Source organism: Aquarana catesbeiana, linkage group LG03 (genome assembly GCF_042186555.1).
Source record: "Aquarana catesbeiana isolate 2022-GZ linkage group LG03, ASM4218655v1, whole genome shotgun sequence".
Classification (NCBI taxonomy): Eukaryota; Metazoa; Chordata; class Amphibia; order Anura; family Ranidae; genus Aquarana; species Aquarana catesbeiana.
In genome coordinates, this window is record NC_133326.1 from 218,573,890 (window position 1) to 218,600,250 (window position 26,361).

At 41.1% G+C, this 26,361-nt stretch overlaps 1 protein-coding gene across 2 annotated transcripts in view; it reads left to right on the forward strand.

Annotated features, from left to right (window-relative positions):
• The window catches only part of WASL (WASP like actin nucleation promoting factor), a 77,576-nt gene extending 61,943 nt beyond the window's left edge, over positions 1-15,633 (forward strand). For both annotated transcript variants that reach the window (XM_073619774.1, XM_073619773.1), the window contains 3 exons: positions 7,816-8,354; positions 8,674-8,785; positions 13,897-15,633. In XM_073619774.1, the coding sequence (XP_073475875.1) occupies positions 7,816-8,354; positions 8,674-8,785; positions 13,897-13,958 (713 nt within the window). In that variant the 3' untranslated portion in view covers positions 13,959-15,633. The remainder of the gene's footprint in view (positions 1-7,815; positions 8,355-8,673; positions 8,786-13,896) is intronic.
• The last annotated feature ends 10,728 nt before the right edge of the window (positions 15,634-26,361 follow it).

Sequence of the window (26,361 nt, forward strand, 5' to 3'; positions counted from 1 at the left end):
TTCTGAGTGTTACACCATAAGGCTAATCGGAGTAGGCAGGAATTTTCTGGTCTTCGGTTGTTATGTTTTGGTTATCCAAACTAAGCTGTAGCTTTTTTTTTTTTTTCTACTGCTGTAGCTTTTTTTAGCGTTGGATATATTATGTATTCAGAGATGCCTTCCTGCGCTATTGGAAAGAGTAGTTATATGAGCACTTTAATTGTTCATAATTGCCATTATTTTTCGGTACTCTCTCATGGCTTGGAAGATTCATGTTCCATGAAGTTCTTGACGTGTACTCAGGTACACTTTACTGCCAACACTTAGAGCAAAGGCTAGGGAGAATAGTGTTAGCAACTAAAACCCATGATGTTGACATTGGGAAGCAGGACATGACATAAGAATGACCATTTTACTCTGCACAACACAACAAAAGAAAAAATCGAATTCCCTTGACTGTTGCAGTACGTTATCTCGTGGCTTTTCGTGCATTTCAATGGGCTCCCAACACACCACAACATAGGTCTTGCAGCATTTCTATTAACACAGTGCACCACAGAACACAAATGGTTCTCATCTGTGAGATTAACAGTGCAAAACACATGTGCATTGTATATTACTAGGTGCACCAGGATGCCAATTAAAGTTAATGGCAACTACTGTAACTACATAAGTTTTGTGTGTTATTGTGCACTGACGCTAGAGAGACATATTTATCAGGATGCTTTTTCAGGTGTGATTAAGCCAAAAAATGTTATGTCAAGGAGCATTTTTTCCTCTTTCTCCACAAAAGAAAAAAAAACCTTTTTATAGTCCATTGTTGGACACAGAAATTCTTACAGTCTGATTATACTGCCACCTACAGGAGGACAAAAAAAAATGTTGATGCCTGCCCTGTATAGCCCTGTTTGTAATTGCCTCAGTTATTTGCTATTGTCCTAAAGAAGTTGAACACTTTTATCTAACCATAATATAAGGCTAACCATAATTTTGATAGCCTTATTCTTGTTATTTTCTTAAAAAAATTTTTTATCTGTGGATTTTAATTAAGATTATTCCTTTGCCACCCTTCCCCCACTCTGGGGGAACAATTTTAAAAGGGTATTGTTTTGCATGGCAGTTTAGTCTTGTACTCTGGAACAGATAGTTCCTGAGTTGTTGAATGATTCTGCTGTAGGTTGGGCCTCTAAACTGACCTCCGCTAGGCATCACTTGAATGATGCAGTGCCTTCACTTTTGGAGAGTTAAGGGAAATCTTCCTTTGACAAGTTGGCTGACCTGCTTCTGGGCAGCAGTGTGTGTCATTCGTGTCAGTTTTGTCTTTTCTGGATTCAGTGCATTGCCTTTAGGGTCCTGACAACTGATGCTACCTAGAATCAAGAGTGATGCCCCGTACACATGGTCGGATTTTCCGACGGAAAATGGGTGATAGGACCTTGTTGTCGGAAATTCCGACCGTGTGTGGGCTCCATCACGCGTTTTCCATCAGAATTTCCGACGCACAAAGTTTGAGAGCTTGCTATAAAATTTTCCGACAACAAAATCCGTTGTCGGAAATTCCGATTGTGTGTACACAAATCCGACGCACAAAGTGCCACGCATGCTCAGAATAAATTAAGAGACGAAAGCTATTGGCTACTGCCCTGTTTATAGTCCCGACGTACATGTTTTAAGTCACCACGTTCAGAATGATCGGATTTTCCGACAACTTTGTGCGACCATGTGTATGCAAGACAAGTTTGAGCCAACATCCGTCAGAAAAAATCCATGGATTTTGTTGTCGGAATGTCCGATCAATGTCCGACCGTGTGTACAGGGCATGACAGTTCAGTACTCGAGTCTCTTCCTCCTTGGCACAAAGTATCCTTCACTATAGAGGTTCCTTGAATCCCACAGACAGTCAGCAGAAAGGACACACTGGTACCTAGCAGCAGATTCCACCTAAGTGGGATAATGTAGGTCCAAAGACCTTGATGGGACCTAATCACTAGAATGTTCTAATAACAAATTTAGGATTTTTACCCCTTTCTACTCATCAGAGAATGCTGCTCTTTTTAGGGATGGGTTGGGTGATTCATGACTTGTATAGCTGGTAAGTGGTTAGACATGGTGCAGTGTGGCTGTCACACTACAGGAACATTTCTGAGGATTCTTTGGATGGAGCCTTCTTTGCTTTCTAGTTGGGTGTTCTTACGCACAAGTCAGGGTTAGGAGTGTAAAACCTAGCCTCCTTTTGTTGATTAGGTGGTCTTTTTCTTAAATATGCTATGTATGACCCAACTTCCTTTCCCTTAAGCCAATAGTCAGGTATTTATTTTTTTATGCAGATGACAAAATGGTCTTTTGCACATAACAAAATGTTAATCCTAAACTCAAGCTGGCCATTATAGTTTCGCTGGTTCAGCAAGGACTGGACGAAATAGATCAGTGTGGCTCTGTTCCTGCTCAACAGAAGTCTTTGGTCGGCTTCTGTAAAAGGGACATTCTGAAAAACTTATGTCGATCAGTAGCTGCGCTTGCTGATTAGTGTGGTGTTTTTTTTTTTTTTTTATTTTTTTTTCTTTTGTTCCGCTCTGAATGGAAAAAAGCAAATCCTCTATGGTCCGCTTCAGGCTCATGGTTTTTTCACTGAATAGTTCCTACTCCTGCCACTAGAGGGGACAATTTGAGCAGATTTATTGCAGCAAATTTCTTATATCTTTTTTTTTTAAATCCTTTTAGGTTTTTTTTGTTTTTTTGCACAGTCAAATGTTACGTACACTGCACTGTTGAGGAGTTCTTCTTTTTTTTTTTTTTTAAGTTTGTTTATACAAGAGCAGTATAATATACCGCATTGAAACATTGCTTAAGCTTCACAATACAGGGAATACGTATAGTGGGGAGGGGAAGGGTACAGGATAGAAAATTTTGTCTTCAAACAAAATTTAAGTATGTCGAGATTAGTAATAGTAATTTTGGGAGATATATGTTGTCCTATTCCTGCCCGATATAGGATGCTTACTGCTCAACAGTCCTGGGTTGTCTTTGTCATATTTTTCGTTTCAAGATGCACCAAATATTTTCAATTGCTCAACGATTTTCGCTGCCAGAGCTGTTTTTGCGTTTTTTGCACAGTTTAAAAAAAATCAATTTAGGCCTGAAGATTACACAAAACCCACAAATATTATATATTTTCGGAAAACAGACACCGTAGAGAATAAAATAGTGGTAGTTGCAATATTTTATGTCACACATTACCGCAAAGGTCTAGAAAACACAAAATTTCAGTTAACAAAACACTAACATGAATTTTAGGGCAAACAAACACAATAAATTACCCTAATTTTTGGTGACATATAAAAGGCGAGGTTGCACCAAGTAATTAGATAGCCAACATGCCAGACCTTAAATTTTTGTGCGCTTGTGAAATGGCAAAAAACTTCAGTCCCCTATATTTTCTATAAGTGACTCTTCAAAAGCCCCCAACATTATCAGTTTAGTGTTACGGAGAAGGTCAGGTGTTAGAATTATTGCTCTCACTCTGGTGTATGCGCCGATATGTAACGTGTGTATCAACGTAATTGACGTTTTCACGCGTAGGAGCCCCGACGTATGTGTTTCCGTATGTGCGTGTGTATATGTGGGGGGTTGGGCTCAAAAATTTCTTGGGGGATTTTATGTGCTTGGATGTAACTTTATGTTTTTGCAAAAAACAGTCCCCTATGTGAGAATTTTTAGGTGACAGGTTCTCTTTATTGACATATGCAGGGTCTAAAAGACCCCGCATGTCTCCCCTGTACCCCACTGAATGTTTTACAATGCGATCTTCTTTGCATGATAGAGCTTTACCTTGCGTTTTTGGATGGCGCAGCGAACTGTGTTCACTTACGGGGACTTGTGGAAATATTCCTCAGCTCGTTCAGTGATGTCCATCACAGAATCATGCCTGTTTTTATTGCAGTGCTGTCTGAGGGCCCAAAGATCAGGGGCATCCAATATTGCGTTTCATCTTTGTCCCTTGTGCACTGTGATTTCTCCAGATTCTCTGAATCTTTTCATGATGATAATATGTATGTAGATGATTTATTTAACCAGTTACAGACCGCCCACCACACATTTACTGCGGCAGGGTGGCCCGTTTGTGCGAAACATACCTGTGCATTGTGGCTTCTTCTGGGTCTGGGGCATGCGCGTGCCCCCGGTGACCCACTGTGAGTGGACACAAGGAGAGCCAATTAGACGGTCTGGCAGACCCGATGTTCACTGGCACCCGGCGATCTCTCTGGAGAGGGGCAGAACTGCGGTCTTCCTATGTAAACAAGGCAGATCGTCATTCTGACAGTGGAGAAGATGGAGCGCTTGTGTTTCTGCTAAGCAGGAACGCAGATCTCTCCCCCCCCCCCCAGTCAAAGCATCCCCCACACAGTTAGCAAGCACTCCCTAGGAGCACACTTAACCCTTTGATTGCCACTGATGTTAACCCCTTCCCTGCCAGTGTCATTACAGTGACAGTGCATTTTTTTTTTGGTCCCCAAAGTGTCACCTAGTGTCAGATTTGTCCACCACAATGTCGCAGTCCTGCTAAAAATAGCTGATCGCCCCCATTACTAGTAAAAATTAAAATGCCATGAATATATCTCATAGTTTTTAGACACAATAACCTTTGTGTAAACCAATCAATATCCTCTTATTGAGATTTTTTTTTTTTTTTTTAACAAAAACATGTAGCAGAAAACATATTGGCCTAAATTTGATTTAGAAATTAGATTTTTTTTTCATTTTATTGAATGTTTTATAGCAGAAAGTGGAAGTTATTTGTTTTTTTTTTTTTTGTTTTGTTTTTTTAATTGTCAGTCTATTTTTATAGCTCAAAAATTAGAAATACCGCCAAAAAAAGCTTTATTTGTTGGGAAAAAAAAGGACATACATTTTTTGTTTGGGTACAGTGTTGCATGAACGCGCAATTGCCAGTTAAAGTAGCGCAGTGCCAAATTGCAAAAAATGCTTTGGTCAGGAAGGGGGTGAAACCTTCAGGGGCTGAAGTGGTTAAAGTCTTTGCAATTTTACATTGAAGAACATTATTCTGAAATTGTTTAACAATTTTTAGAGACAGATTGGTGAATCAGCCAGTCTTTACCTCTGAGACACTCTGACTCTCGAAGATGTTGGGGTTTTTTTTTTTTTTTACAACCAATCATGTTACTGACCTGTTTCCAATTCATCTAGTTTCAAAATGTTCTTCCAGCTGTTCCTTGTTAGTACCACTTACTTTGCCAACTTTTTGTTGCCCTGTCCTAACCTTTTTTTTAACATGTTGCTGCCATCAATTCCATAATTACCTTTTTTTTTCTTAAAATGACACATTTTTTCAGTTTAAACATTTGATGTTTTCTATTGTGAATAAAATATTGGTTTATGAGTTTTGTAAATCATTACATTTAAGTTTTTATGTAGATTTACACACCGTCCCAAATTTTTTGGAAATGGGGTTGTATAAAGAAAAAGACAGCAAAGATGAGAAAAAAGAAATAAAATTGTCTCTGTTTTGATACCTGCTAAATCCGTTAGGATTGAACATTGGTTCTCAACCTTTCCAGTACTGTGACCCCTTGACAAAATTTCCCAAGTCGTGGGGATTCCTAACAGTAAAATTATTTTCGTAGCGTGGATTGTCAGCACCCAAGGCAAGACAAGGTTCTCTTTGTTCTCCTTTCCATTTTATCTCTCTCTATCCTTATTTCTTGTTTTTTCCCCATCCCTCCCTCTAACCGTCTTTCTTGTTCTTACTCTTATTTTTTCACTCCCTTTTTCTTTATTCCTCCCCCTCTTTTCCTCTCCCTTCCATGCATTCTCTATTTTTACTCCTTGGTCGGGGGAATGGGATGAGTGGCAGTGCTGGCGGGGAGTTCTGTTTAGCCAACTTAGGTGCTCTTGATCAAGGTCATCTGCTGATCTGAGAACTGTAGTGGGGACTTTTAATGGCAACTCTAATCACAGGTAGTGTTACTCACTATGTCCCCAGCTCTGTGGTGTCTCACAGCAGTGACACCTATGCCGAAATCAGGGGATAGGGTTTCCTCCAGCCCCTCCCACTTCACATTCCTCACCAGTCAGCTGACCTCTAGTCTCTGCCCCCCAGCCATGACGTGAACTGAATGGGCGGCTGCGAAGAGGCTGAGTGGGCGGCCACGGGCTCCAGAAACAGTTCAGTTGGGTTACCGCGAAAAGGCTGGCGGAGCGATGTGGGCTTCAGGAACAGCCCAGGATTCAGTGACCCCTGGCAAATCGTCATTCGACCCCCAGGTTGAGAACCACTGGGATAGAAGAAATCTGAGTGATATTGGTATGGGAATTCTTGATAGGAAAGATCTTTCTATAAATAAAAAAAATGCACACATATAAGAGTGCAGCTTTTAGGCTTGGTCTCAACATAAATGCTGCACAATTTCCTTTAGTGTGTATATGTGTGATTGAGATATATAGATATAGATAGATAGATAGATAGATAGATAGATAGATATAGATATATCTATCTATCTATCTATCTATCTATCTATTATAAAATGTCTTCTCTACCAAGAACTTGCATAGCAATATCACTCAGATTTCTTCCATCCTACTTTTTTGCTTATTTTTAAGGATTTCCTTTTTTTTAATGCACACTCTATTTTTGCACTTAGAACTATTTGACTTTGCTTTCATGAACATATTTTCCAACATAAATGTAGACTATGTAAATGTAAAGAGTGCTCACATTTGTTCTATAGGTCCTCCACGTTGGATTGGTATGTATGGGACTTTGCATAAAGTGTGAGAACGTTAAATGCATGGTTTGTGCTGTGTGATTTTTTTTTTTTTTTTTTTTTTTTTTTATCCTAAATAGCTTTAAAATTGGATTCCGTAGTGGATCCTAATTAATTGAGCTACGTTGCCAAGATATATTTAGTGTCCATCATTGTGACTTCTAGCATGTGCTTTCTAACCACAAGTGCTTGTAGAAAAATGTAAAACCTGCTGACATAGGCCAAAAATTATGGCAAAGCCTTCGGTTGATCTATAGGTTTTCTAAGCACTGTTAAAATAACGTGCAGCTCCCCCTTGTGGTAGGAGTTTCACTTCTTTGTTGAGTAACAAGTGTTGAATTACGCCTTGCCAAGCTGAACAATATTGGGTTGATTTTCAGTTAATAGCATGGGTTGCCTGTAGAGTTGGTGTGTCTGTTAGATCTTAGTTTTTTGGGCACAAAATGGGGGTACTTAACAGTATTTGTAGCCAATTTGTGACCATATTTCAGGTTTCCTTTTGATAAAACCCTCGATTTATTTAATCTTTTAGAGGGAGCAGTAAAATATTGGTAGTATATCACAGACATGGTATACTGTGCTTACAAAGAGGAACCAATATAATAAAAAAGCACACCGCCTAAATGTCACAAATATATAGTATTCAGATTTATTACAAATGTTTAATTGCAACCACAGTGATCTAGTCTCAATGCAAACTGTTGTGAACCTGATAAGGGTCCGCTTACTCTGTTTTTGAATCCTGATCTAAAAATATATATATTTTTTTTAATCCTTTTGTTTGGGTCATAATTCCTTGAAATGCTGAATAACCAGACTTGTAGAGGGCTTTTTAAACAATACAGCAAGGTAAGTGTACCGATTCCAGCACATCATAAACCTGCATTTTTCAGCAGAGGTTCACATACATTTTACAAGGTGATAATGATCGTTAAATCATTTGTTTTAGTATAGATATGGCAATTTTAAAGTGGTGTGTGTTTTTGTTGTGTCTGAAAAATCAAGAAAATGTAGTTGGAAAATATTTACTGTATAAATGCATTTTATTTTTTAGCTCCACCTCCACCACCACCTTCAAGGGGCGGCCCCCCACCTCCTCCTCCGTTACACAGCTCAGGGCCTCCACCACCCCCTCCACCAGCAAGGGGAGGCATCAGTAAACCGCCACCACCTCCTTCCAGAGCTCCTACAGCTGCACCCCCACCACCTCCACCTCTTCGGCCTGGGGCAGCAGGACCGCCACCTCCTCCACCTAACAGAGTGCATCCTCCGTCGTTGCCAGGTCACTCTTCATCCGCACCTTCGAGTCCTCCACCCCCTCCTCCTCCTCCAATGCCAGGATTTGGGGCACCTGCCCCACCCCCTCCCCCACCAGGTCCTCCACCTCCTCCTGGTCCTCCACCTCTACCTGGATCTGCTGCAGACAGTGACCAACAGATGGCAACTCCTAGTGGCGGCAAAACGGCTCTACTAGAGCAAATTAGGGGAGGAGCACAGCTAAAGAAAGTAGACAGTAAAGAAAATCGACCTGTGTCTTCCGGTGGACGAGACGCTCTTCTAGACCAAATACGACAGGGTATTGCATTAAAGCCTGTAAGTATCTACTGTAAATGATTCTCATTTCATGCAGTAAATGGCAAAAAGTGCAGAGGTAGACTTACGTTTTAATCACTCCCTCCTCAAAAGGGAGCGTGTAGTGGTATTCTTTCTTTTTATGGTAAGACGTAAAAGAATGAGATGTATATTAATATTTTCCATTCCTGTTTGGAGTCAGCAAATGGAGTTGTATGCTTCTCTATACATGTACTACAGCAGGTACCTGCTTGTATTGCAGTTTGTCTGCATTGCAAACCGGTAATCTAACTTGAATATTGTTTGCACTATTTGCTGATTTTCTGTGAACATTTTCTAGAGGCAAGAGGAAACTGATACTGCAGCACCTTCAACTCCCACGGCCCCTACAGGAATAGTGGGCGCTCTGATGGAAGTGATGCAGAAAAGGAGTAAGGCCATTCATTCTTCAGGTACTGACGTTTCTTTTTTTTCCCCTTCCAGTTACACATGGTCTATATAATGACATGGTTACAAAATGTAATGCAGCATCAGCATAGGAGTTTTCAACTGATGAGATTGCATTACAGACTGAAAATCTGCCTACTAAATTGCACACATGATGGATGGGGGTCATTTATTTGTTTGTGACTGCTTTAATGGAAAAACTCATGCAACAATGTTACTAATATGTAACACATATTCACTTTAAACAGAAGCACTCCTTATGGTTTATGATCGCCCAAATTGTGTGTTTTAGCTTGAACTGTGTTGCACTGTGCAATTGCATAACACAGGAAAGGTATTTAAAATTCACAGAAGCATTTACATTGGACACAGTGGGATGCACTGCATTGTTTTGTTTTTTTTTTTTTTAGAACACCTATATGTTTTATACAAGGATAATATACCCAGAATTACATTTTGTGGTATTCTTTTAATACAACATAACACAATGCTTTCCTGAAAGCAGACCTCAATATGGAGCATATTTATAGGTGAATGTGACTTTCATGAAACATTCATTCGTTGTGAATAATCACTGTTATTTAAAACACATTTACCTAGAAGAATTTCTTTCAGGGAATGTTTCATACTTCATGCTCCTGTGTTTCCAGTGTGCTTGAGTTCGCTATAGCTGAAAAACGCGACATGCGTTACTGCTCTTTCTAGAAGCATTAACATTAAGGATTCGTCCTTTTAGCCTTTCTACTGCAGCACAATGCGAGAACGGTGAAAGTAATTAAAAAAAGAATTGGAAACTCTTGAAGGTCCTACACCAAAAATAGGGACCCTGCGTTTACTGATACACTTTAAGCATTTTATAAGGGGGGGAATACAATCTTAATGGATTTTGAAGAACGCCAAAATATTAAACATGTACTTTAGAAAGAACACTTCCCAAATCCTAGATCATATTTTATTATACAAAGTACCACATCATTTTAAAACCATTTTAACCCCTTCACGCCTAAGGTTAAAAAAAATCTTAAAGGGGTTGTAAACCCTTGAGGTTTTTCACCTTAATGCATTCTATGCACTAAGGTGAAAAACCTCCTGTGATGCACCAGAGGCCCCCTTTTACTTACCGAACCCGGTCTTTCCAGCAATGAGGATGGGCTCACCAGATTTAGCCAGTGTCACGGGTCCTGATTGGATAAATTGATAGCAGAGCAGCCATTGGCTCCCGCTGCTGTCAATCAAATCCAGTGACTCGGGAGCCAGGGCAGGGCCGAATCCTGCTGTCTGTGTCAATGGACGCATCAGCAGGCCACGGGAGCACACCCACACGAGTGCCACCGGGGAGAGCAGCTCTCCAACAGGGCACTTGAGAATAGGAGGAGTCGGGAGCACCGCTGAGGGACCCCCAGAAGAGGAGGATCGGGGCCACTTTGTGTAAAACCAACTGCAGAGAGGAGGTAAGTATGATGTTTTGTTTGTTTTTTGTGTTTTTTTGTTTTTGTTTTTTTTAAGCCGAACCTTTACATATCATTTAATGCCGGTGAGACCTCGGCCTCTGTGTTGGTACAGCACCGTGCAGCACAAAGGGAGAAACGCACATATGTGCACCACGTAAAAAAAAAAAAAGCCCACTTACGTTAGGCCGCATATATGTGTTATGTCGGCGTGAAGGGGTTAAGATCCACTAAATCCCATCCTTTTATTTGCCCTCCAAACTCTTTTGTGCATAATAGTGTGCATGAGGATTTAACTAGTCAAATAGGTATCTTTCTGTTGTTCATCAACATTTGTCCTGTCCTTCCCTGTCCAAAGCACATTATATTGAAAACAGTTGTATGCCAGCCACTATTGTGTATATGGATCTACTTTAAAGTGCCGCTGAGGATCAGCGTACATTTGCAGTATAGGAGGAGGATAGCTGGATAGTATCATCTAAGTGTTCCAGTATCTTTTTGCAATGCTAAAGATCCATACGTGTGGCAATATATATGTTTAAGTGTAGCAGTTGAATCCGCCAGAAACCTTTAAAATCGTTGACCAAAGTGGTGCTTTGATATACTGCAAATGAAAGGGACTCTTTCCAGAAGGCGAGTAGTGTCCAAGGCACGGCAGCCATAGCTTCAGAAAAAAATCACGGTGCAGCCGGGCAACAAAACAATAGTATAGCAATGATTTGCATGATTTATCTATTGTTTTACTTTGTCACTGAACATTTTGTAGGCGATCACTGTAAAGTGCAACAAATAGATTATGTTCTTAACGCACAAATTTGTATCTACCAGAATGGCTGGAAGCCTAATTACAGTAAGGCCTCATGCACACTTGAGTTCATAAATGCTGTTTTTACAGGCGTTTGAGGTCCCCCCCCCCCTTCTACTCCTCTCCATGTTAACCTATGTGTCCATGCACACTATAGGCGTTTACAGGAGTTTAGAGGCAGAAACAAAAACCATCACTTATTCAAGAGAGGAGTTTTTAAACTTTAAACACCTGAGGCTCCTAAATGCAGGTAAACTCATCTAAACACACAGTGATGCTAGGTGCTTCTAGCCCATATGCATTTTTTTTATTTCATATGAATAGATGCTCAAGCGCTTGGTGTGCCTGAACGCTAATTCTGTTTGCCCATTTAGATCTTTTTTAAAACGTTTAATTTTTTTTAACTTTAAAGATTAATTCTAGGTTTGGGTATTGTTATAGAGGTACGTTGGTACAGTTTAGGCTGTAACAATGCATATACCATACCTGTTGGATCCCCCTGAAGGCTGGAAATGGCTGTAGTAGACACAGCTACTATAGTGATCTCTACTACTTTTTGGGAGTCATGGGCTACCATGCTTACTGAACACAGATGGTCGCCCGCTCAGCATGGACACTATTCAGAGAACGCTTTTGCATTTTCTCATTAAATGCATAAATGCAAAGCCTTCTCTGGTTAGATGAGGGGCACTCACGATCTTGTTCAATCAAAGAACGCCTTGCTGTAGCCATTACAGTTATTTTCAACTTAGAGGGATTGTCCAGGTATAGTTACATTGGTCCAAGCTGAACAAATGTAATGATGCAAAAATATCCATACCAGGCATTCATCTTTAAAAGAGAAGTATGGAGTTGGAAAAAATAAACCTTTATACTCATCCAGCCTGTCCTATGCTAGCTCTGCACTGAGAACGGAGTAATCAAACACCGCTGATCACTCAGTTCTCCTGTCCGCTCTGAGCAAAGAAAGGTGACTGGCTCTGTGCTCTGCCCCTCCAGCGTTCACTGCTCCGTCTCCCAGCTGCTTGCAGGTCTAGGCATCTGGGTGGTTCCTGACTGTAATGTTGGGATCAATCCAGCAGCTGGACTGGCTGAGTGATGGATCGATCCAGATCTGGACTGGCTGAGTGACGTCAGCTGACAGACTTTAGCCAGCCGTTGGCTAAAAACAGGTCACAGGAGTGCAGTTTTGCGAATTGGATGCGGTTTCCCCGCATCCAATTTGCATATTGGGCATCTGGCTGGCTCTCAATGGAGCCGGTTCACGCAGCTCCGGGATGGCTGTGGAGCGGTTTGTGCGTCCTCTGGTCCGTTTCAGGTCTGAATCCAGCCAAACATGTGGACCTGATTCGTCCCTGAACTGGACAACAGGGATGCGCACCGGGCCCCTGCTGTGAGATGCTCCGCACAGCAGTGTATACCCAGCCTGAAACAGAGATTAGAAACTACACTGTACAACATGGGTCTTCCAAGCAACAAATTAGTCAGTTGATATCAGTAATGCATCCTAAACATTAAAGTGCAAAGAAGCAACATTAGGAAATATATAATTTGGGCAGGTGTGGGAACTGCTATCCTGCTAACAGACTGCAGGATCCATTTCTTCAACACTGGAAATGTTGCTTAACATTTCCAATGTCCCTAAAACTGCTTTGTATGAAAACTTATCTCAAATGAAAAGGCTGCTATTGATAACCTCTTTATAAAAATGCTAGCTTGGTTGTCATTTATCCAGTGACTTCAGCTATTTTAGTAATTGACCCAGAACAGCCATGTAGCCAGTGAAATCCAAAATCTGACCGGTAGATTTTTGTTTTTAGGGTCTGGGACTCATGTCCTAGGGTGGCAGAAAGCAACAGGGTTGTCATACTAGAATAGGAAGTGCTTTAGAACCAAAAAACACCTCCCATTTTCCTTATCTCTATAACATACGAGAGGTGCTCTGTAGTTCACAGAACTGAGAACAGCTTTCATGAGTGCAGTACAGGAATTTATCAGCTAACTAGTTTTCTGGTTGGACTAACTCCTAACTTAAACGTATCAAACACATACAGCAAAACCCTTTCAGTGGTAGAATTGACAGCTCAAAAGTAAGCAAATAAAAGTTCATTGTTCGGCTGGTCATACATCATACAATGTTCTTGTACAATTTTCCTTTAGATTTACCAAAACCATATAATATGAGGTAATTCCTAAATACTTTCAGTTTATATGCCATCATGCAGGCCCTTGCACTACACAGTTGAAGTTAAATCTAAAGGTAATTCAATAAGAAAAAAACATGAGATAACGTAGCTAGAGAACAGACCGGGGAAAACCATGGGAAAGGCTGCCGTAGATTATTCGATTTTCTTTCCTGCAACCACGGGTTAGTGTTGATGGGGGATTCCCTCCTGCAGTGCTAGTGTGTTCTGCTGGATTGGAGGGTGCAGAGAGCTTTCTTTGTCACCAGAACACAATGATTACTGTTAGCGGCTATAGTTGCTGGCAGTAATCCCATGCCAAAAAGCTGACAGGTTGGTTGTACTGAAGTCTTTGACTTGCAGTACAGCCGGCCTGCCCATAGAGGGATCAAATCTCAGCTGGTCCCTGCTAAACTTTACCGAGATTCTATCCATCTATGGCCATCTTAAGTGGAAAGTTTTTCCTGGTTACAGTAAAAACAGCTGAGAAAAAAATTGGATTCAGAGACATTGCAAAGAAATGGATTTTCTTTCTGACCTCCCACCTAAAATAATTTAAAAAAAAAAATACATTTTCTGTATATTTATATTTTCTATATATTCTGATCTAGAGAATATCTAAAGAAGTCTCATGCTGCTTAATATCTGTAATAATGTGTTTTTCTTCTGTTCCCTGATAGACTCTGATGAAGATGAGGATGACGATGAAGAGTTTGAGGATGATGATGAATGGGAGGATTGATCTACACATTATATAAATATAATATATATTTTTTTTTAAGGTGAATGAATACTAAACACTACTTTCTGTCTACGAATTCTGTAAAATTATCATGTAAATGGTCTACCAATTTGCTGTATATTTTTGTTGCCTTTTTGCTTTTTTAATAATCTGTGCAATACCTCATTGGAGATGCAAAAGTTTGTCATAACACTGCACACACCTCTTCCTCCCTCTGTGTGCAAACTCATGTGACTTAGACAATGACATTAGTGAACACATAACATCCAACTGACAAGCTCTAGGTGAGATAAGTGAGGCAGTGACAGAAAACCTTTAATGCAATTGTTATAATTAAAAAAAATACTATTTTCTTACCCTGATTTTTCTGTATCTAAATTTCTTAAGGAAATCTAGTATAGCACTACATTCTTTTTTAAGTGGTGTTGATCTTTGCTAATTAAGCCCCATCATTTTGAATGCAAAGCTAAATGTTAATTATATATTGGGGGGGGGGGGGGGGGGTTGTTGGCACAATTTTTTACACTACAAATCATCAGTTTGTATTCTTGCAGCCACTACAGATAATGCAGCTGCTATAGGAACAGGAAGAAGCAAGCAATAGCATCTGCTGTTTTTCAGCAATCTTACTTGATTTTGGATTTTTTTTTTTTTGCCACTCTGTATCCACAAAATCCGTTTAGTACTCTAATAAGTTACTATGAATGTGATATTAAGGGTGGGGAGAAATGACTGACAGTGATTCTACATAACTCTAATGTACAAGACAACTCATCATTGTAAAAAAAACAAACACTACTGCTGGGTTAGTAAACTGCCCAAGATGACACTCTGAGAACACCAGGCGTTGTAATGTAGCCTGTTTTTGCACTTTTATTGTATCCACTTTGACAGAACCGCTTGGTGCTTGCTTCTCTGTTGGGTTAAGTTCCAGAATTGCGTGCAAGTCGCATTGCAGAAGCTCTCAAATACATTCAGTGCCGTTTTCTTGTGCTTCATTCTGCTGTATCAAATAGCAAACACTAAAGCAAAATCCTACAAGAAAATAATCTATCTTGAATGGCATATGAATATTAGTCTATATGGTAAAATAAACACTAATATGTTATGAACCTGCCTATTGCAATATTCTGTTATCTAATGTATAGCTCTGGAGAAGAGAATGGAATGAATGACAAATAAAGAAAGTTCACACAAATTGTATATATAGCTGATATTTTACTTCTTAGTCTTCACATGGTCTTTGTATAGAACATTATGCAAGAGATGGACACACAGTGTAGGCTTATGAGCCAATCATTCCAATTTGTGACTCAGCAGGCACTTTGCAGTAGTCGGCGAACATGGGCTTCCATTGACACTAGAAAAGGCTTCTAGCTGCTGCCAACTATAATTGTTTAGGCTCATTGACTGCCTGACTTCTGGGATTTAGGAGCAGTTTTATGTATCTAAGCCTGTGAAGAATCTGACATCTTCTCTAGCTGAGCTATAACAAAAGAAAACATTGCTATTGCTTTGCTTGTTAGTTTAGCTCTTATTGTAAATGTTAACTGACTGTTTATGACTTATGAGGTTATACTTACAGGCTGGCCCTGTGTAATTTTATATTCTTGAAATCCTACTAAATAATGGACTCTTAAATAATCATGCAATTAAAGTGATCATGTAAACTTTATAGCGTACTTGGTGCATATTGAGCAGTGTGTTTATTATTGCTATTGAAAACATTGAGGAAACAGTGCAAACTGTTTCAGTGTGTTCATATTTCCTGCATTGTGATGAACAACATTTCTGTAATGTTTCCTGTGCTTTGAACACAGCCAAACTTCATGCCACTCAAGCCTGTTTTCTCCTTTTGGTAAGTTGAAAACCAGAGAGAATGTCAGTTAACTGCTATTTTGATAGCAGTTTTATGTAATTAAAACTTTCTTCTAGATTTCCCTAGACGCTTTAAAATCCTGGGTCGATGCAAGTTAATGCAAATGTACTTTAGCTGGTAGGTTGGCACTTTTGACTGCTTCCCACAGGTTGCTGTTGGTCACTGGGACTATCTGTCATAGTTTACCGGTAGTGTAAGGCCCTTGGGAGGTTGTGTTAAAGCATCCTCATCATTTTTCGTGAAGACAAACATTACAAAATATACACCCGGTTTTTAAAACTTGGGGCACTCTGGAAGAAAGTTATATTTGGAGCTCGCTGTGGTCAAAGTGACTGTTTTTTAACAGCACTGCAGGCATACCTAAAATGGAAGCCTAGGCTCTAACTGCAGTGCCTTGAAAAAGTATTCATACCCCTTGAAATTTTCCAAATTTTGTCATGTTTAAACCAAAAACATAAATGTATTTTATTGGGATTCGCAATTGGATTTAGGTCTGGACTTTGACTGGGCCAATTTAGCAATGAATATGCTTTGATCTAAACCATTCCATTGTAGCTCTGGCTGTATGTTTAGTGTGGTTGTCCTTCGCCCAGTATCAAGTCTTTTGCAGACTCTAATGCCGTGTACACATGATCGGACATTCCGACAACAATATCCTGGATTTATTTCCAACGGATAATGGGTCAAACTTGTCTTGCATACACATGGTCGCACAAATGTCAGAAATTCCGAACATCAAGAATGCGGTGACGTACAACACGTACGACGAGCCGAAAAAAATGAATTCAATAGCCAATGCAGCTCTTCTGCTTGATTACGAGCATGCGTGGAATTTTGTGTGTTGAAATTGTACACAAGATCGGAATTTCCGACAACGGATTTTGTTGGAAAATTTAAGAACCAGCTCTCAAATTTTTGTTGGAAATTCTGACGACAAATTGCCGATGGAGCCTACAAACGGTCGGAATTTCCGACAACAAGCTCACATCGAACATTTGTTGGAAATTCCAATTGTGTGTACGCAGCATTGCAGGTCTTTTTTTTCTAAGATTTCCCTGTATTTGGCTCCATCCCTCTTACTATAAACTCTGACAAGCTTCCCTGTACCTGCTGAAGAAAAGCATCCCCACAACATGATACTGCCACCACCATGTTTCACTGTGGGGATGATGTGTTCAGGGAGACGTGCAGCGTTTGTTTTCTGCCACATATAGCGTTTTGCTTTTTGGCCAAAAAGTTCCATTTTGCTCTCATCTGACCAGAGCACCTTCTTCCACATGTTTACTGTGTCCCCCACATGGCTTCTCGCAAACTGCAAACAGGACTTGTTGTGGCTTTCTTTCAACAACTGCTTTCTTCTTGCCACTGTTCCATAAAGGCCAGATTTGTGGAGTGCACAACTGCTTGTCCTGTGGACAGATTCTCCCACCTGAGCTGTGGATCTCTGCAGCTCCTCCAGAGTTACCATGGGCCTCTTGGCTGCTTCTCTGATTAATGCTCTCCTTGCCCAGCCTGTCAGTTTAGGTGGATGGCCATGTCTTGCTAGGTTTGCAGTTGTGCCATACTCTTTCCTTTTTTGGATTTTACAGTGCTCTGTGAGATGTTCAAAGCTTGGGATATTTTTTTTTTATAACCTAACCCTGCTTTAAACTTCTCCGCAATTTTATCCCTGACCTGTCTTGTGTGTGCCTTGGCCTTCATGATGCTGTTTGTTCACTAAGGTTCTCTAACAAACGTCTGAGGGCTTTACAGAACAACTGTATTTATGAGATTGAATTGCACATGGGTCGTCTCTATTTACTAATTAGATGACGACTGAAGGCAATTGGTTCCACTGGATTTTAGTTAGAGGTATCAGAGTAAAGGGGGTGGAATACAAATGCATGGCACACTTTTCAGATATTTGTAAAAAAAAAAAATTTAAAAACAATTTATAATTTTTCTTTCACTTCACAATTATATGCCACTTTGTGTTGGTCTATCACATAAAATCCCAATAAATATATTTACGTTTTGGTTGTAACATGACAAAATATGAAATATTTCAAGGGGTAGGAATACGTTTTCAAGGCCCTGTAAGCTTACAACAGCTCCCACCCACCTTCTATCTCTAGGTAGAAGGAAGATGCTTATACTTGTCTGTTCTTGGGGCTGATACTAATCTGATCTGGTCTTGTGATTGGCTCCTAGTAGGGGCTTCAGGGGAAAGGAGGGACTACCAACAATGTCTGCCTCATAGTAAGCCTTTAGGAGATGTCATTGCACAGCCATTTCAGAAGTTGCTGGTGCTCTCTCCTCTCCCCTGAAGCCAGCTGCTGGGAGGTGATGTGACCTGACCAGAGCACCCTAAGAATAGGCAAGTATAAGCACCTTCCTTCTTCAGGGTAGTTAGAATAAGGTTTAGAAGGTGGTTGAGAGCAGTTTTAGGCTTCAAGCCTGGACTTCCACGAAAGCAATAGCATGTATAATAAAAGAATTAGAAAGTAGTAAAATTACACAATAGATTGACATTAAACACTAGCATTTTATGCATCTGGACATATAACCGTAGTGCAGTTTCAGAAATACAATTACCATTTACCAATGGTAATAAATATCTTCAAGAAATTAAAAAAAAAAAAGCCTTCAACTGTGGTTTTAAAGGGGCAATAAGTGTCTGTCACATTATTCTGGGTCTATTTAGGTGATCAGCTAATTTGCGTATTAGAAGCCCTTATAGCTTCAGAAACTACTTTTTTTTTTTTTTTAAGGTTATGATGGATCTAAACAGCTGTGCCATTTTAGAACTATAGATTTATTTATTTTTTTTTTGGTCCCAGCAGTTCCCCTTTTTGTAAAACTGAACTAAACCCTCCTATCCTTTACAGCCAAGGAAGCTGTCATCCTGGCCTCTGATCTGCTGTTTCCATGGCACTGCACATGTGACCAGTTATGACACTAGCCATTTGATGACTTCTCAGTTAAGAGCACTAGCAGCTGACCGTTATCATTTATGGTATGCCTTGAATGTAAACGTTTTGGGAAATGGGTAAATCGATGTGTTTCACTTTCAAGAGCAGGAACTTTGTAACTACACGTTTTTGTTACTTTATCACATATGACTTGTACTAATTACTGTTCTACTGTAAGTACAAGTAAGGTTAGGAGGGCTGTACCTAATCATTTTGATCAAATAAGCCATATAATGTGCCCATGTCATTGGGTTTATTATGAACTGCTATATAAGGAATTCAATTGTAGCCATAGGGTGGTACAATGGATATAGAAATTAACAAGTACCACATCCTTGGAATCAGTCTAGTATGTGAGTTGTGGAAAATTGTCGAGGCACGTACACTACCAGTACTTTAAAATAATTACATCTTTATTATAAATCCATACATTTGGCCAATGTATAAAAAAACTAGTAGAAAATGCGCAATAAAATCAAAGCACCTTACATATTTGGAATTGGTAACTCTCCCTATCTATAAGATTACTTCAATTGTAAAGATACTTGAAAAATCATAGGAATGTGCAATCATAGTGTTCTTTAAGATGTGAGGGTTATAAATTCCAAAAATTGTAGCTCCTCTCTACATGTTTTGCGACAGCAGTCTCTTGTTCAGCTCTATGGTGCGTCTACAGGAAAAACCAAATGTATACATTCAATATCTCATAAAAGTGAGTACACCCCTCACATTTTTGTAAATATTTTATTATACCTTTTCATGTGACAACACTGAAGAAATTACACTTTGCTACGCTGCAAAGTAGTGAGTGTACAGCTTGTATAACAGTGTAAATTTGCTGTCCCCTCAAAATAACTGAACACACAGCCATTAATGTCTAAACCGCTAGCAGCAAAAGTGAGTACACCCCTAAGTGGAAATGTCCAAATTGGGCCCAAATGGCGATTTCCCCTCCTTGGTGTCATGTGAATCGTTATTGTTACAAGGTCTCAGGTGTGAATGGGGAGCAGGTGTGTTAATTTTGGTGTTATCGCTCTCACTCTCTCATACTTGTCACTGGAAGTTTAACATGGCACCTCATGGCAAAGAACTCTCTGAGGATCTGAAAAAAAGAATTGTTGCTCTACATAAAGAGGGCCTAGGCCAGTGATGGCAAACCTTGGTACCCCAGATGTTTTGGAACTACATTTCCCATGAGGCTCAACTACTCTGCAGCGTGCATGAGCATCATGGGAAATGTAGTTCCAAAACACCTGAGGTGCCAAGGTTTACCATCACTGGCCTAGGCTATAAGAATATTGCCAATACCCTGAAACTGAGCTGCAGCATGGTGACCTAGACCATACAACGGTTTAACAGGACATTTTCTACTCCGAACAGGCCTCGCCATGGTCGACCAAAGAAATTGAGTGCACGTGCTCAGCGTCATATCCAGAGGTGGTCTTTGGGAAATAGACATATGGGTGCTACCAACATTAAGGCAGAGGTTGAAGAGGTGGGGGGGTCAGCCTGTCAGTGCTCAAACCATACGCCGCACACTGCATCAAATTGGTATGAATGACTGTCATCCCAGGAGGAAGCCTCTTCTCAAGATGATGCACAAGAAAGCCCGCAGTTTGCTGAAGACATACAGATTAAGGACATGGATTACTGGAACCATGTCGTGTGGTCTGATGAGACCAAGATAAACTTATTTGGTTCAGATGGTGTCAAGTGTGTGTGGCGGTAACCAGGGGAGGAGTACAAAGACAAGTCTGTCATGCATGGTGGTGGGAGTGTCATGGCCTGGGGCTGCATGAGTGCTGCTGGCACTGGGGTGCTACAGTTCATTGAGTGAACCATGAATGCCAACATGTACTGTCTGTGACATACTGAAGCAGAGCATGATCCCCCTCCCTTTCGAGACTGGGCCGCAGGGCAGTATCCCAACATAACGACCCCAAACCATGTCTCCAAGACGACCACTGCCTTGCTAAAGAAGCTGAGAGTAAAGGTGACAGACTGGCCAAGCATGTCTCCAGACCTAAATCCTATTGAGCATTTGTGGGGCATCCTCAAATGGAAGGTGGAGGAGTGCAAGGTCTCTAACATCCACCAGCTCCATGATGTCATGGAGGAGTGGAAGAGGACTCCAGTGGCAACCTATGAAAGGGGTTGTAAACCCTCAGGGTTTTTCACCTTAATGCATTCTATACATTAAGGTGAAAAACCTCCAGTGATGCAGCTGCCCCCCAGAGCCTCCCTTTTACTTACCTGAACCCAGTCTTTCCAGCGACGGGGATGAGCACACCAGCTCCAGCCGGTGTCTTGGGTCCTGATTGGATAGATTGATAGCAGCGCAGCCATTGGCTCTCACTGTTGTCAATCAAATTCAATGACATGGGGGCAGGACCAAGTCCTGCTGTCTGTGTCAATAGACGCAGCAGGACACGGGGCGCGCCCGCACGAGTGCCACGGGGCACTCAAGAAGAAGAGGAGCCACGAGTGCCGCTGAGGGACCCCAGAAGGAGGATCGGGGCAAAAACCAACTGAACAGAGGAGGCAAGTATGACATATTTGTTTAACCTCTTCATATCCACGCTATTGCCAAATGACGGCAACAGCATGGACCTACATTGCAGGGTCTTCGTCTATTGACGTCGACCCGTGCACGAGCGGCCTGCGCACCCTCTGCAGGGCGCGCTCGGTGATCAGCGAGTCTATGAGACTCACCTGATCAGAGTAAGGGGTCGTTCCTGACCCCTTACCACATGATCAGCTGATCATGTGATGTAAACAGAGCCGGTAATCGGCTATTTTTTCTTCTCGCGCTGAGAGCGTGAGGAGGAAAAAAAAGCCGATCACTGGTGGCCGTGAGAGGGACATCAGTCCCGTTCACGGCGATCATCTGTGCCCCCTGCCAGTGCCGCCTACCAGTGCCCACCAGCGTCACCCATCAGCGCCCACAGTGCCACAACAACAGTGCTGCACATCAGTGCCCCCCATCAGTGCTACCTACCAGTTCCCATCACTGCCACCTATCTGTGCCACCCATCTGTGCCCATCAGTACTGCCTTAACTGTGCCTATCAGTGCCCACCAGTGCCACCTCATCAGCGCATATCAATGAAGGAGAAAAATTACCTGTTTGCAAAATTTTATAACAAACTATGAAACATGATTTTTTTTTTCCAAAATTTTCCATCTTTTTTTGTTTGTTTAGCAAAAAATAAAAAGCCCAGCTGTGATTAAATACCACCAAAAGAAAGCTCTATTTGTGGGAAAAAAATGATAAAAATTTAATTTGGGTACAGTGTTGTATGACCGCGCAATTGTCATTCAAAGTGCGTCAGCGCTGAAAATTGGTCTGGGCAGGAGAGGGGTTTAAGTGCCCAGTAAACAAGTGGTTAAAAAAAAAAATGAACCTTTAGGTATCCTTGAAGCTCTGGTGAACACCATGCCCAAGAGGGTTAAGGCAGTGCTAGAAAATAATGGTGGCCGCACAAAATATTGACACTTTGAGCCCGATTCAGAGATTTTCACTTGGGGTGTACTCACTTTTGTTGCCAGCGGTTTAGACATTAACGGCTGTGTGTTGTTATTTTGAGGGGGACAGCAAATTTACACTGTTATACAGGCTATACGCTCACTACTTTACATTGTGGTAAAGTGTAATTTCTTCAGTGTTGTCATATGAAAAGGTATAATAAAATATTTACAAAAATGTGAGAGGTGTACTCACTTTTGTGAGGTACTATAAATTGTACGATATACATAACCTGTATCAGTCAAAACAAATACACTTACAGGATTATAGACATTCAGGATTGAGCTGAAGCATCGGGACTGGCGAGGGAGTCAAGCTTCCAAATGGGTGTGGGGGTGCATATATGAGCTGTAGACCGCAAAACATGATTCAAAACGTAATGTGGTATGTAGCCCTATATTTGTGCAGATTTTTAAAAATCACACCTTCATGGAGCTGCTGTAACACATTAATAGGGTTTTTCTAAGCGCAGAAGCAGCTAGCTGGATGGTGCTATACCATTATGAATGCTATGCTCAAAATTGTGACGATTACCAAGACCTGAAAACATAAGCAATGTAATCCCAATATTTCAAAAGAAAATAATAAATGGACTTGCTACTGGTGTAAAGCTTTATAGGTATTTACCTTTATTATGTATAATAGGTGATTAAGGGTGGCAACCTCACAGATAGCCCGCATCAGTTAAACGATATGTCCTCCACATATAGCACAATAAGGGTGTTTACAGGTTATATGGGTGTCCAATGCCTCTTAGCCTAAAACCTAAAGCATGAGCCACTTAAAATATATAAGGTAAGTAATTAAGGGGGTAATTGCCCTGTAAGAATCCTCCAGTAAGGCCCCCAAATAGCACTTTTAATATATCATTTTTTTTTTTATAACTGCATCTTATGCTCCTATGTGGGTCTAGTCTTCACTAACCCCTCATCACCCCTCCCCCCCCACGCAGACACACTTTTTACCTCTACAATGGTTGTATAGAAAACAACACACTTTCATGCCCAGCATTCCAGCAGTGCTTCTAGGCATCCACTGCTTGGCCTGCCACATTTGGTTCCTGGTTCTTTCAGCTGGTCTCGTTTGATTAACATGTAGTGCATTAAAGACCTGGCTGCAGAAAAATGGAAGAGACAGCAAGACCTCTAATGGGTGTGTGTCTTAAGCCCCATACACACTATTAGATTTTCTGCAGATTCTTGTCTTCGGATTTACCAAAATGTAGTGCAAGGGCCTGCCTGACTGCATACAAATTGAAACTCTAAGCCCCCGTTCACACCTATGCGAATTAGATGCAGCTTACACCGCATCCAATTCGCAGGACATTTTAAAATACATTCATTTGAATGTATCTGGTTCACATATGTGCGTTGCATTCACACTGCGCATTGCACAAAAAACGTGTGCCTTTTTTTGGGAATTGCGGTGCGAACTACAAGCCTATTATCTCCTATGGGAACGCATCTGATTTGCAGATGCATTGCGTTCTGAACAAGGATTTTCTCCTTCTCCTCACTACACCTCCCCCTCTCTCCCCCCTTCCCTCCTCCTCTCCCTGCTCCTCTCCCTGCTCACTGATCCGCAGCTACAACACAGTGAAACCTTTGAACAGCAGATTTTTATCTTCCCAGTGAAACCTGAGCTTCAATTCGCACCGCACATGTGTGAACCCAGGCTTAAGGTTTGACCTCATATTATATGGTTTTGGTAAATCTGAAGATAAAAATCTGCAGAAAATCTAATAGTGTGTATGGGGTCTAAGACTCAAAAGTGAGATCTGAAGAAGACTGTCCATGCATCACACCCAAAGTCTTTAATGCACTACATGTGCAATAGTGTATACGGGGTCTTACACCCAATACACACTATTAGATTTTCTGCAGATTTTTGTCTTCAGATTTACCAATGCCATTTAATATGAGGTCAAACCTTAAGAGTTTTGATTTGTATGCAATCAGGAAGGCCCTTTGCACTACATGGTTTTGGTAAATCTGGAGATAAAAATCTGCAGAAAAGCTAAGTGTGTATGGGGTCTTAAGGTCAAAGAGACATCTGATTTTGAGATTTTCCATGAGAGTTCTGGTCCTTATGCTGGCCACTTTCAAGGCTATTCCATTTTCCAAATTCCACGCATAAAACACACATACTTCTTCCCTGGACCTTCCTATGCTTCTCTCCAGCCAAGCAAGAAACTCTTCACTAGTCTGGTGGATTTCCAACCCAGTATTGGCATTAGGGAAGTCTGTGCTTATGTGCCAATGGAGAGTGATAACCGATACCATTCTCAAGCTAGGAGTGTTCCAATCTCTCACAGGTCAGGAAGCATGGTCACCCAAGGAAGCCAAACTTCCCATCAACATCCTGGATCTCAAAGTGATCAAAGTGGCTCTGCAGCAATAGACCCTCTTCTTCAAGGACACCTGATCTGAGTGTAAAAAGACAATCCCACAGTTGTAGCCTATATAAGTCACAAAGGGGGTACAAGAGGTCATGCAGCCTAAAACTAAGAAAGCCTGATCATCTCATGTATGGAGAAACACTGTCCAGCGTTCTCTGGTGTTCAGATCCAGGTGTGGACAGTTGGAAGGCAGATTATAACAGTCGCTGCTGCTTAAACCAAATGGAATGAGCCCTTGACTCTGACATCTTCAATATGTTATGTCATCATAGTAGGGGGAGGGGACATCTACATGTGGAAATCCTGGCTGCCAGGTTCAACAAGTTGCTTTTGTTTCTGACCAGGATCAGGAATCTTATATCACTGGCATTGGATGCTCTGATAATTTCCTAGAATCAGGTTTGGGCTAATATATGCCTTTCCTCCGGTGTGAATTTTGCCTCAGCTATTCTGCAAATTAGAGCAAGAGAGTAAACCATTGAGTCTCTCTGCACCAAACTGGCGCAGAAGAACCTGGTACACAGACATGCACAGGTTTGAGAATACAACCGCTGACCTCTTCAAAACAGACCAGAACTATTGTTTCAGGGTTCCCTGTTCTATTCTTCTTCTCGGTCACTGGCTTTAACAGCATGGCTGTTGAAGCCCAGTTCTTGAGCGACAAAGAGGTCTCTGTTTCTCTCATTCCCACATTGCTAAAAGTAAAAAAAGCCACTTCCAGAAAGATCAACTATTGTATCTGAAATCTTTCTTTTGCCTGGTGAAAACACAGGCACTTTGACCCCAGAGATTATTCTTTGTCTCACATTCTGGTGTTTTTACAATCAGGACTTGGCATTAAATATTTCTTGAGCAGTGGTCATCAACTCCTGTCCTCAGGGCCCACTAACAGGCCAGGTTTTATGTATTACCTTGGGGAGATGCAGACTAGAATACTGCAATCACTGAGCAGCAAATAATATCACCTGCGATGTATTTCAGTTATCTTGCAAACCTGGCCTGTTAGTGGGCCCTGAGGACAGGGTTGATGGCCACTGCCTTAAGGCACAGGATTTGGCCTTGTCCATTTTTTTCCCCAAAAACCTATTGCTGACTATTTCTTCGGAAAAAAACATTTTTAAAAGTGTTTTTGGGATCAGTCCTCCACTTTATAGCACCCTGTGCTCCTTTGTGAGGTAGCCTTCTCGTGGCTTTGGTCACCTGTTAGATGTGTTTCTGAATTACCCTATCTCTTTTTTAAGGAGCCATTCCTTACTCTTCTCAAGGATAAAGACACTAATTTCTTCCTAAGGTGGTGTCAACTTGCCACTTTAGTAAAGACCTAATCCTTCCTTCCTTGTACCCTGCTCCCAAGCACCCAAAGCGGTTTGTCGTACACTGTGTGGACTTTGGTCGGAACCATTGGAGTGTACCTTAAAGCTACAGTTTCTCTCTGGAAGCCTATTTGTCTCTCCTTCAGGACCTCGCAGCAACATCCTGCTTCAAGATTGCCATTGGTGGATGGATGAGACAACTCAAGAGCTTACACCCTAAAGTATAAAGCACCTCCTACTATAATATGTGCTCACTCCACCAGGTCTGTAGTACTAACATCAAGCCTCTGTTGCCTAGCTTTGTGAAACAACACTAGGTGGATGTTAAATCCTCTGT